The 12,266-nt window shown below is 29.9% G+C and overlaps 1 protein-coding gene across 2 annotated transcripts; it reads left to right on the top strand.

Moving 5' to 3' along the window:
* The first annotated feature begins 4,802 nt into the window (after positions 1-4,802).
* On the top strand, positions 4,803-7,500 carry LOC123218607 (transcription factor bHLH68-like). Of its 2 annotated transcripts, none has more exons than XM_044640112.1 (7): positions 4,803-5,220; positions 5,347-5,677; positions 5,771-5,848; positions 5,975-6,040; positions 6,303-6,368; positions 6,529-6,588; positions 6,968-7,500. In XM_044640112.1, the coding sequence occupies exons 1-7, from the start codon at positions 5,027-5,029 to the stop codon at positions 7,091-7,093; spliced, it is 921 nt and encodes a 306-aa protein (XP_044496047.1). In that variant the 5' UTR covers positions 4,803-5,026; the 3' UTR covers positions 7,094-7,500. The 2 variants fall into 2 exon arrangements, with proteins under 2 accessions (XP_044496047.1, XP_044496045.1); XM_044640110.1 differs by having other exon boundaries at positions 4,806-5,220; positions 6,962-7,500.
* Positions 7,501-12,266: the final 4,766 nt, after the last annotated feature.

The raw sequence follows: 12,266 nt of genomic DNA, 5'->3' as shown, positions 1-12,266 counted from the left end.
ACTATTTTCCTATCGTTAAAGTCATGAATTTTTTAATTTTAACAAAAATATAAATAATTAGTTGTTGAAATCATGAAAAAAGTATTTATAACAACTAAATATTATCCCATAATTATTATTTCTATCACTAAAGTTAGTATTTTTTGTAGTAAAAACTTTTGAACAAAATTTAACCACACGACGTTTTACCAATAAGTCTAGATATAGTATAATTTTACACTATGATGTATTGACTGAATCATGCTCCAATAGTTTATACTAGAGATAAACTTATCATTTTATGAGTAACCCATTATTAATATATCGCAACAAAGAGTGAGAAATCAGTTACATTTTAATACAATGAATCCTCATTTTCTTAAGACCATAACATTGACCTTTTTCATCTTTTGATTGACATAAGATTGATTTTGGAATAAAAATATGAAGGCTTGAAGTAGTGAAGGCCACCCATCACTATCTACTACCAACTTGACCTTTTATTAATCTAGCTTTGTAGATACATTAATGGAGGTTCTAATCTAAATCTATATGGAAGTACTTCACTATTAATTCAATACTTGGCTCTTGTCAATCAATTATCATCTATTCTATCTTCTTTTTCTCTTTTAATTTCTTCACTAACTTATATTCTTGATTATACAAAGTTACACATGTAATGTTGTAGTTAGAATCTAAAAATTTTGATCACATAGTAATAGGTGAAAAAAGTGAGATAGTTGTTAATGATAATATGAAGAGTGACTAACATTTTCCCACCCAAGGTTTGGCATTAAAACAATTTTTCATCCAAAACATAGCTCCATTAATTGAAATTTTGCTATGACATTGTTAAAAGTGGGTTCAAGCTGAGTCGAGTTCTCAAATTTAAAAAGTTTAGTTTGAGCTATCAATGAGTTATCAGACAAGTTGTCAAAAAGCCACAATAAAGGAAGAATAAGGGTAATTGAAAATCAAGAAGAAAAAGAATCTCATGAGAAGAAGTTAGAGAAGATGGATATACTAAAATTTTCAATAAGAAGTTACTAGAGAAGATGTATAAGTTGTTAGAGAAGATGGATGTGTTAGAACTTTCTGAGGACTTGATCTATTTTAGTTGGCTCTACTCAAATTCGAGTTGGGATACCCCCAACTTGAGTTCAAGCTTGTTTGAGTTAAATACTAAACCAAACTTGAGCTAGGTTGGCTTGAATCTACCCCTTGACAATGCAAATTGCCTCTATTTACCATATCATACACCCCTTATTCTTTCTCAATTTCCATTCACCTTCTTTTTCCTCATTTTCTTTCTTTGAGTACTCATGTTTTTTTGGTCCCCAATTGCAATGACCAATGGGTGGGAACTTGAATTTTTGCCACCTCCATCTGTCATTTTCTTTATGTTCTCATTTTTTTTTTTGTTTGTCCCTCATTGCAATGACCAGTGGGAGCTTTATTTTTTGCCACCTCAATATGCACCATCTATTGCACCTCCATCATCACTATCAGCTTCATCATCATCATTATCATCTCCCACCTCCATCACAAACACAATGACCAAAATATCATTATTTTATCTTAAGTTTTGATTTTGTTTTGGGAAAAATAATAATTAAATGATCTTGATCTATGTTTTTTATTGCCAATTTATTGACTCAGTTGTGGGGATGGAGGTAACGAATGTGTTTAATGAGTTATTTAATAAGGATAAGAAACCCAAATTGTAGGGGTTGATTTACAAGTTTTAGTGGTATTATTTAGTTAGATTTCACTTTTCCTTAACTTTTTTGCAGGTTAAATTTTAGATAAAAAGTGTGATTTATGCATTCAATTGATAAAAATGTGTTTTAAGAGAAATATTATGCATACTCACTTTAAGTATATAAATAAGTATACATTTATATGTGTCATTATGTGATTAAATATTACTTTATTTTTAATTTAAAATCATCCAATCATATAATGACATATATCAAATATATATTCATTCATGTTATTAAAGTAAGTACGTATAGTTTTATTACTGTTTAAAACCAAACATTGTGTGAGAAAATGTAAATCACTCTAATATGAATGGTCCTTTACCATTATTATTATGCAAGACTAAGGTGTTTGGTGTTGAAATTCTATCTTTTTTATGGTCATATGGCTCTATTTTACTGTTAAAGAGTGAAATCCATTACTCAAAATTTGATGTCTTCAAATTCAAACACTCTTCTTAATATTTTGTTTCGTTGGCTTGTATATAAAAATCTATATAATGTTCGTTCATCAAATTCATTATATCCAAGGACAGATCTTGGTGGAGACACATGGTCCCCCAAAAGTTGAAAATTTTGTTAAATATTTCATTTATTTAAAAATTGTAAATTTTGTTTGTAATATGTTTTCAAAATCTGGCTTCCAAAACTGAATAATAAAATAACAAAAGTAATGCTAATGTCACTTGTAAAGATTTAACACAATAAAAAACCGATCATGAAAAAATGTCCAACTCACGTACCGAAGTTCCCTGAGAAGATCAGATGCAATTACCCAAAAAGATTGCTTCAATATTCTCATTGGAGAGAGGTGTCTTTTTAGGCTGAAGAGAAGCTTCCCTTCCAACAGTTGCTAAACTAATTAGATCTTTGTCTTGTAAGTCTTGTTGGCCACTAAAGGTAAGCATTTCAACTTGAAATTCTTATTACTTTTTTTTTTTTGGGTTTGTTATTTTGTTGATAGTTTGTTTGATTAACTAAGAAAATTATAGAATTTATTCTCCTTTTCACCGAAAACTCATTAGAGTAAATGAGCAATAATTAATTAATTTTAGTTATTTGTTCAAAATATAAACTTTTTAGCTAATATGTCATGAAATTTTTAGCTTGATTCAGACGTCAGTGTTATTTGCTCAATTATATAGTAAGTTTTTTTTTTTTTAAATAAAACTATACATATCCACTTTGAATACACAAATAGATACATATTTAATTTGTATAATTAAGTAATTGGATGATTTTGAATTAAGAATATAGTTACACTCAATCATATAATAACACATCATATATGTATTAAAAAATTGATATGTATAACATTACTTTTTTTTTTCTTTTAATATTAGTTAGATATTATGCTTTATAAGACTTTTTTTTTAATTGAAAATGTCTGTTGCAGTATAATGAGATGTGCTAATTGTATCATCAACTAATAATAACTTCGAGACAGAAAAATATCTATGTTTCGAAAGCCACTCTGCTTTCCTAAGATACCAAGATCTTTAGTTGGAAGTAGTGAATGTAAGCAAACTTTGAGTCCATGTTAAATATATGTACACAGACACTTGGCATATTAAATAAATGTAAGCAAATCTTCGGAGTATTGAAGATTTTAGGTTTCCGAAAAATGGGAAAAAAAAGTGTCATGTTCTTGATAATATGTCCAAAAATTGTTGTGACAAGTAATTTTTTTTTTATAATAAACAAGTTAAATGGTAATTTATAAATGCAAGAGCCTTGTATTGAGACAAATTTAATTTGTTATCACTTCCCTATAGTAAGTAAAATCTGCAGATTCTTTATAGTTTGATACTGCAATATATATCTTCTGATCATAAACTTTAATGTTGAATTTGTGGGTCCGATTCAAGCTTCAGAAAAACCTGAATCTGTGAATAAGCTCTCTTTGGATGGATTAAAGAGATTTCAACCGAGTCAAAAAGATTCTCAATCTCATTATTATTTTTTCTGCAGTGTTGTTTTCAAGTTTCAACAACCTGGGGAGCATGCCCCATCTCTCTTTCTTCCAACAAACTATCCATGGTGTATTTACACTAAATTCAAAGAATGGGGCTCACTGCTCCCTCTCTATCTTTAAAGCTTTGATGAAAATTAACCTTTCGAGTCCTCTTTAGACTACTTATATATCTCGACAGAATTGATTGAGATATCTATACAAATCATGTCGAACATTTTTTAATTAAATACATGCTAGGTTCTACGAAATTTAATTTTATATATATATATTAAATTAGCACCTAAACAGTGTTTTGTCTTCGAAACCCTAATTATTGTTTATTGATTAATGAAAATATGTTTTACCAATGTTTTGGTAGTAGTGTCTTTTATGAATTCAGGAATTTAACCTCTAATTATGAAATACAAAGTTAAAGAAAACTATAATTAAATTGGTTTCTTTTAGTGAAGATAAAATTTTATTTAAGTTGAATTAGTAATTATGAAACATTATTTGAGTCAAATTATCTTTTTGAGACTAAATTAAGTAAAATTTTGAGTTCAGTATTAATCAACCTTGCCCCCATCCTACAACTAATACACTCGCCCCTGCCTTGCAACCAAAGAGTATAATATTTAAATATCGTCATAGGGCATTTGAACATTTATTCTTGTGCATAAATTTTCATTCATTTGCCACTTAAACAATCTGTTGTGGGCAACAATAATTAAATTGTAGCTGATCACAGGAGGAGCTTTCTGATTATACTGAATTTGTTTGAGTACAAATAGATTCTAAAATTTTGTCTGGAAGTTGAATTATTGCGCAAGAGTAGAGAAAGCATGATAACATCAATACTACATTTTTATAAATTATTGTACACAAAAGCCCTAACTCCAAAGGCAATATAATCCCGAGGAAGTACCCTAAATCAAGGAATTGTAATAAGCTCTCCTTCAAAGGCATTTATTTATGCCCTGAAAAACACACCCCACCCGCTCTTGCTACCCCACTTCATCATAAAGCAAAAGGAAATAATAATTAAAAAGAATACTAAATAAACCAAAAATGAGAAAGAGAAAGCAACACCATATGCCAACCCCACCTCTATAAAAATTCTTTCAAGACATAGGCTCAAAGTTTTCATTTCTCTCTTGATCATTCTCGTCTCACAAAGCAAACAGGAGTACTCTTTTAAGGGCTTGTTTGGATGCACAGAAAAGAAATAAGCATTTATATGATGAGCACAAAGTGACAAAGAGAGAAAGGAAAGGAAAATTCATTTTTTGTGTTGTTTTTCTTTGAGAGAGCTTAATTATCATCAGTGCAACAAATGATGGCAGGAAACCCTAGCTGGTGGAGCATGCATCCAGCATCCATCTCTCAGCAGCCTTCTACCTTGTTATCTTCTTCTCCATCTAATATATTTCCTTCTCAACATTTTCTTGGATCTTCTTCAATTCCTTTGAATTCTTTGCCTGATAATAATCAAGATCAACTTCCTCAGTCATGGAGCCAGCTGCTCATGTAAACTTCTCCTCTTTCTCTCCACTTCAACTCAATTTTGTTTTTCAAATCTATTGTTCATATGGGGTTTTAATCTAGAACTTGAGATTACTTATATCTTGACTTGAGTTTTCAATTGTTTTTCAGGGGTGGGTCATCAGGTGATGAAGAGAAGTTTGTTAATCTCAATCATTTGCAGCCGAAAAAGTTGGAAAATTATGAAAACCAAATCATAAATCCATCTCTTAGAACACCTGTTTGTGATGTGAAACAAGTAGTCACTGAAATTAGCAACTTATACGGTCATGGAGGCGCAGAATTTCAAGCTCCAACGCCCACAAATTGGCCACAAATCATGCCAGTTTCATCCCCGAGGTCTTGTGTTACAAGCTTAAACACTGATATATTGAACTTCTCTTCAACCGAAGCAGATGGGAACAATAATAATAATAATCAAAACCCAGATCATTCATCTGAGGTAAGTTGATTGCATACAGAGAAAGACAAACAATTATTTCTTTTCTGAAAATTTTATCGTCAAAAATATGATCCTTTTGGTGCTCTTTGATAGTGTAATAGCACAGTCACAGGCGAGATTTGCAAGAAGGCTAGGGTTCAATCTTCCTCCTCAAGCCAGCCACCTCTAAAAGTAACACAAAATGCTATGTTTTTTGTTGATTGTCCAATTCCTTCAGCATGTGTGATTCTGCATAACTTATTGTATAGACATATATGAAACCGAAAATTAATTTAAACAAAAATATTGATGGGTCAGGTGAGGAAGGAGAAACTTGGAGACAGAATCACAGCACTTCATCAACTAGTTTCCCCATTTGGAAAGGTAAAAAAGAAAATTCATTAAGATTAGCCTTTTCTCTTTAACAGCATGCACAAATTGATCGATAAGAGATTAACAAAATATACTTAGTTTGTTTTTATTACGTAAAACCCATAAAGAGAGTTGTTATTGTTATCCATTTGCCCTTTTTTTTTTTTTTTTTTGGGTTGGGTTATCTTTTTTTCATCTGGCTTTCTCTTTTAACATTAAAGAAAGCTGAGAATATGGCTCATGGGGTGCTGTGATTAATGTTTCTCTTTTGCAGACTGACACTGCTTCTGTCTTGTTAGAAGCTATTGGGTATATCAGATTCCTTCAGGGTCAAATTGAGGTGACTGATCGTTCGTCCATACGAAAAAAAATTTATACTTCTGCAAAAAACTACTGAATCACAAATCGACATTGATTTCTTTTTACAGTATAAACACTCTTTTCAGTAATGGAAGTTAATTATTCTCACTCTCTTCCCTGGTCCCCTACCCCCAATGCAGGCCCTCAGCTCGCCTTACTTGGACTTTCCTTCTGCAAATTTGAGAAATCATCATCACTGTGTAAGTAAATTATCACATTTTCCAAAGCAACCCCTAGACTATGAGAGAAGAAGACCAAAAAATAAATTAATTAATTAATTAAACAAATAAAGCATGCGTGACTAGTTCTACTAATATAACAATAAATGGAAGAGGATTATTGTTTTTAGGTTTAAGAAGATTTAACTAAGGAATGCTTTATTGGATCCATCAGAGAAAAAGCAAGTGGGGATGGCTAATAAATGGCTTTGTCGTTGAAAAGCATCTACCTGAAATTTGTTTATTACTTAAAAGCATAAGCTTCTAATTAGCTTTATATAATTAACTATTTCATTAAATATATGTATCATCACTCATAATTATGTACATTATCTTATGACTTTGTTCTAATCAGGATCAGATGCAAGAAAAGCCAAATGATTTGAGGAGTAGAGGATTATGCTTGGTTCCAGTGTCTTGCACTCAACAAGTTGGAAGCGACAATGGAGCTGATTATTGGGCTCCGGCTCTTGGCGGAGGATTTTGATGAAGGCATGAAGAAGCTGAGTTAATATATGAATGACTGAAATGGTAGATTGGAAATAATTTGATTTAATGGGAATGGTATAACATCATGAGCAGTCAGTCTGCTGAAAATCTAAGGCTGATTGCTCATGATGCTATGCATTCTAGATGAATCATCCATATCGGATGTGGGTATTGTTATCAAAGTTTTTGCATTAGTATTTTCAATTAAGTTGAGATTAAACAGTTAAGCTTGCATGCATGTTAATTAACTATAGCTTCAAGCACATGAAGTTTGGGTTATTAATTAGCTGCCGTTTAGTTCTTCGTAAAATGCTATTTGAAGTAGCAATATATTCTCTTTTCTCTCTTTTTTTTCACTTTTTTATGAAGCGGTCATTCAAATTAATTGTTGTACTAGCATCTTCCTTAATTTCCTCCTTGATTTCTGTTTTCTTTTTTTTTTTTTTTTTTGGTAATTAAAGTATATAATTCTGTTTTCATTGCTAATTGAATGCTTTAAGATTAAGAAACAATTAAGATGGTAGAAAATAAAGAGTAGTTATAATGGTTTGTAAATTAACTGTATACAATGGAAGAAGCAATGAAGTGTATATAATTTATTAAACATGAATGTCAAGGTTAAGAGTTCAGGTAATTTATTTTCCCATCAAAATTTTGGAGAAGATATATTTCGATTTAATTAGGTTAATTTTTTCCGATATTAACTTAATTAGTATTAATAATCTTATGATTGAATATTAATTTATTTTTAATTTTCAACTGTCTAATCAAATGGTGACACATCATTGTTTATACATAAAGTTGTACATATAACATTGTTCTTTGTTCTTTTAGCTGCCCTTAGGATATATAGTTCCTAATTTTTGGTCAAATTGCCTATAAATTAATTTATTAACCAAATACCTCAAAGATCAAGTTTATTGTCTAATAAGAAATAAAAAAAAGGTTCTTGAAAAAATAAAACTTGAATTATATCATGAACATTAATTGACTCCTACCATATACTTCCTATCTCATGCTTCATTAATTGAAGCAATTTTTCGTTTCCAACTTTATTAGGTAATTATGTTTGTTGTATAATTTTGCTGTTTGCAGCTAGCATTGAAAAGGGTGTTGATATTAATAAGATTATACATATATATGGATAGAGAATCTATAAGGAATAATTCCTTAAAAGTGATTAAATATTAATTAAAAAACCATTATTACCATATTTACGTGTTTCTACCTTGGGTAGTAAAAACGAAAATGAAACAGCAACGGGTGAAAAATACATTTATAAAAAAAATTATAAAATTTGGATACGAAAAAAATACATAACATATATATACAAGTTTAATACGATATATCGTTAATAATATGTTTTTAAAAATATGACAATACCAAATATAATTTTAATATTTTTTATAGATTTTTTGATTAATAATTCAAATATAAAGAATATAATTGACTATTAAACCTAATATAACATAATATATAATCAAAATTCAATTATCAAAAAAATTATCAAGAGAAATTAGAGATTTGTCTAAACAAAAATTAGATTTTTTGTTTTATATAGTTATGATATTATGATAATTAATTGAAAAAGTAAATAATATTTTTGTACTTTGAAAATTCATAAAAAAAGAAAACATAAAACACGAAAAGAATACGCATTTGATATAAAAAATGTATAAAGTACGTGTTTAATATGTTTTGAGTTCAAAAATTTGGAATAATCTTTTTAGAACATGAATCATTTGCGTTTTTATTAATTAGAGTTTCTACCACCATTAGACTTGAAATAAAGCAAGTTATACAGGGTATATAACATAAAATAAGTTTAAAAAATGTAGAAGTTAAAGCCCCAGCGTATTCTATTTATAATAATCACACTATTTAGTTTTAAATCTTACAAGTGAAAATATAATTAACTAGTTGAAAGCTTGAAAGGACGATTCAATTTTTGTATTTTTGATTCATGTACAGAGTGTTCAATAATACTTTGGCATCACCCATCAGAGAAACACTTCGAAACTTCAACGAGAAAGAAAGCATATTTTTAAGGTCCGAAGAGAAGGAAGAACATATAAATAAAATCATTCACTGTAACATCCTTAGTTAAGGTATACAGAGTCACTTTAGTACGTACCATTTGTAAAATCTCTAGTCTAATAGGATAATTCACCATCAAAATATTATACACACTAGACATATAATCCAACACGGTTTTTGTTTTTGGATTTTACAATTCAAAACGCGTCTTGATAACTTAAGGAGCTTATATATTATTTAATCAGTCAAATTTTTTCATCCCTAACCGATGTAGGATGCGCAGACAGAATACAGACAAATTCAACATCTCTCTCATGTTTTATCAATATGAAATTTGTCTAAAAATGTCATATTCACTTAAAGATATTGACTATTATTGCTTAGAATTATAAGAGATAACTTTATCATAAAATTGATTTTCTCCTATATGTATTTTGTGTTATGAAACCAAGATTGCAATATTTTTTTTTTTTTATAACTGGGATCCCACCCATATTTGTTGGATGGGTAAACCTGAGATACAACGATTAGACTCATAATCACTATACCAGATAAGTCAAGGTTTTACAAACGTAATAAAAGTTGAAACTCAAGTTTTCGCCTTAGAAGTTCTAATATTCCATCAATTTTGCTAAAGCTTGGGTCACAATTGCAGTATGTTTTACTTTGAAAAAAAAAAAATTGCATCACAAACATAGACGCTTAATTTTTAAATACCAACTTTAAGGAAGAACGCATGCATGCAAGAAATAAAAGGCAAAAACTTGTATCTATGTATGTATATATGTAAAGATATATTCTGACAAAGATTAAAACAGTTCATAGTATGGAGTTTCTGATATCTCTTATTATAATAATACGTCTGAAAATGATTAAACAAGTTAAGTGCATGAATCCCACATTAATTCATTCACTGCCAAAAAGCCTGGAGCAGAAAATTTGAAAAAATAAAATGAAAAATCTGAAATGTTTGAACTTTAAATTCTTTTTTCTTATTTCTTCTTTGGTAAAGCAAACTATTTATTCAGCGATCCGAAATTGTTCCTCAGCCATCTGTAACTGGAAAGCTTCAAAACACAGAGGTAAAGGTTACAGGAATTCTTCATGCATGTGGGTTAGAGATTCTGACCCGAATAATGCTAATATGGACCCCATTTCGGGTCTTTCCAGACCACTTTTGGGATTGCAATCAAGTGGGATGGGGTACTCAAACGCACGCTCATTACTGTGCCACCTGGTGCTAGCTAGCACTTGTTATCCTGACGTAACACTTGCATCACATCACCCATGTTATCGTGTTAATTACTATATATGATTTATTTATATAATTATGCTCGCTTTGATTATGCATGAGCTAAGCATTTGGATTGCCCATAATTGTGCTTTAGAAGATAAGACATTGTCCATTATTGCCCATTTGAGCCCCATTCTCCATTTTTAATGACTACCTATCATTATCAAATGACAAACGTTATCAGCTTATATGATATCAATTAATATTTGAACAATCTAAAGTGTTCATAAGGGGCCGGACTCAGTTTCAAGTTAAAAAAAAAAAGAAAATTTAAAGGCCGAAAGACTTGTACCCACCTAAGTTTTAGTGCATTTCTGCCCACTTATAAAGTTTCAAAAACTCAAATACTTATCTATTATCTAACTTTAATTAAAATTTTATGTTAATTGTAAGTGTAAATTTATCATTTTTACTATTATTATTAAAATAAATAAAATTACATCTTATTTTATCCTATAGTTTAAAAAACTAATAATTTCTCTTATCCAAAAGTTTAAAAACTTGCATTTTCCCCCTGTTAGGGTTTTATTTTTTTCATTTGGGTTTTTTGACAACCAATCAGTTCTACATGTCCCTCCCTCGTGGTTTCCACTATGAAAACCACCAAAAATCCAGACGAAACGTTCAGGCCACATCACACAAATTTGTGTAAAGTAATACGGATCTGTGTGTCATCCGACCATTGGTGCATTGATCGAATAATGCATTGACAATAATGCACATGTCTATGCATCATCCGATCGACACACACAAATTCGTGCAATATTGCAGAGATTTATGCAACGTCATTCGTCTATTTTGATTGGATTTTGGGTGGTTTCCACATCGAAAAACCACCAAGGAGGCAAATACATAAATTTTCACCTATCATCTATTTCCGTTAATAAATTTCATTAAGCAAAAGAGCAAAAATATCAATTTACATAGATTTTTTTATTTTGCTTTTTCTTTTCAAAGTTATGTATGTTTAAGAGTTTGAAGGTTAGTTAGAACTTTAATGTTTTCAAAAGTCTAACTAATATTTTTTAAAATTGGTAAGAACATATTAATAATTTAATATCTATATTAAATATTATAATAACAGTTTTAAAATTTCAATAAAAATGAAAAACAATCATTTCCAAGAAAAAACCAAATAAAATTTACTAATAAAAATGAATGATGAGTGATAATTTGATTTTTTGAAACTTGAAGGATGAGAATTTGTTGTTTTATCAAACCTTATAAGGTAAATGGTCATTTGAGTTTTATAAATTAAATTGACGCAATTATTCTATACCTTAAAAAAAAAGAAAAGAAATAGTCATTTGAGCCATTTACATATTGAAATGGCCAAATGATTATTTCCAACCCAAGGTTTGGTGGAACAATAAATTCCCGTTCCCTATATTTGGAAAGTCTAATTTCTCATTTACCATCTACTTTCATAGTAAATTTTGTTTCATTTTTTCAATATGACAGTCTTACTATGGCCAAACGACTATTTCCCACCCAAGATATGCTGAATTGTCAAAGTTCCCCCTATTAACCTATGGAAATACCAAACACCCACCTATGAGCAGTTAAAATTAACGGTGGTAAGGGTAAAATCATTATTTTCTCTATAATATTAAAAATAAAATAAAATAGAATACATTTTTGCCCCCCATAAACTTTAAAAACTAAAATTTTCCCCTAACCTAAGTTTTAAAAAATGACAGTTTCACCCTAAGGTTTCGTTTTGAAATCTCTGGCTCCATTACCGACGGTCTCTCCCTCCCGAAGCATCTTCTCCCTCCTGAAGCATCCTCTCCTCCTATTTGGACACCCGATCGACGTCGAAAAAACCATGGAAGACGAA

Source organism: Mangifera indica, chromosome 6, assembly GCF_011075055.1.
Source record: "Mangifera indica cultivar Alphonso chromosome 6, CATAS_Mindica_2.1, whole genome shotgun sequence".
Taxonomy (NCBI): Eukaryota; Viridiplantae; Streptophyta; class Magnoliopsida; order Sapindales; family Anacardiaceae; genus Mangifera; species Mangifera indica.
This window is presented reverse-complemented; position numbering and strand designations above follow the sequence as displayed.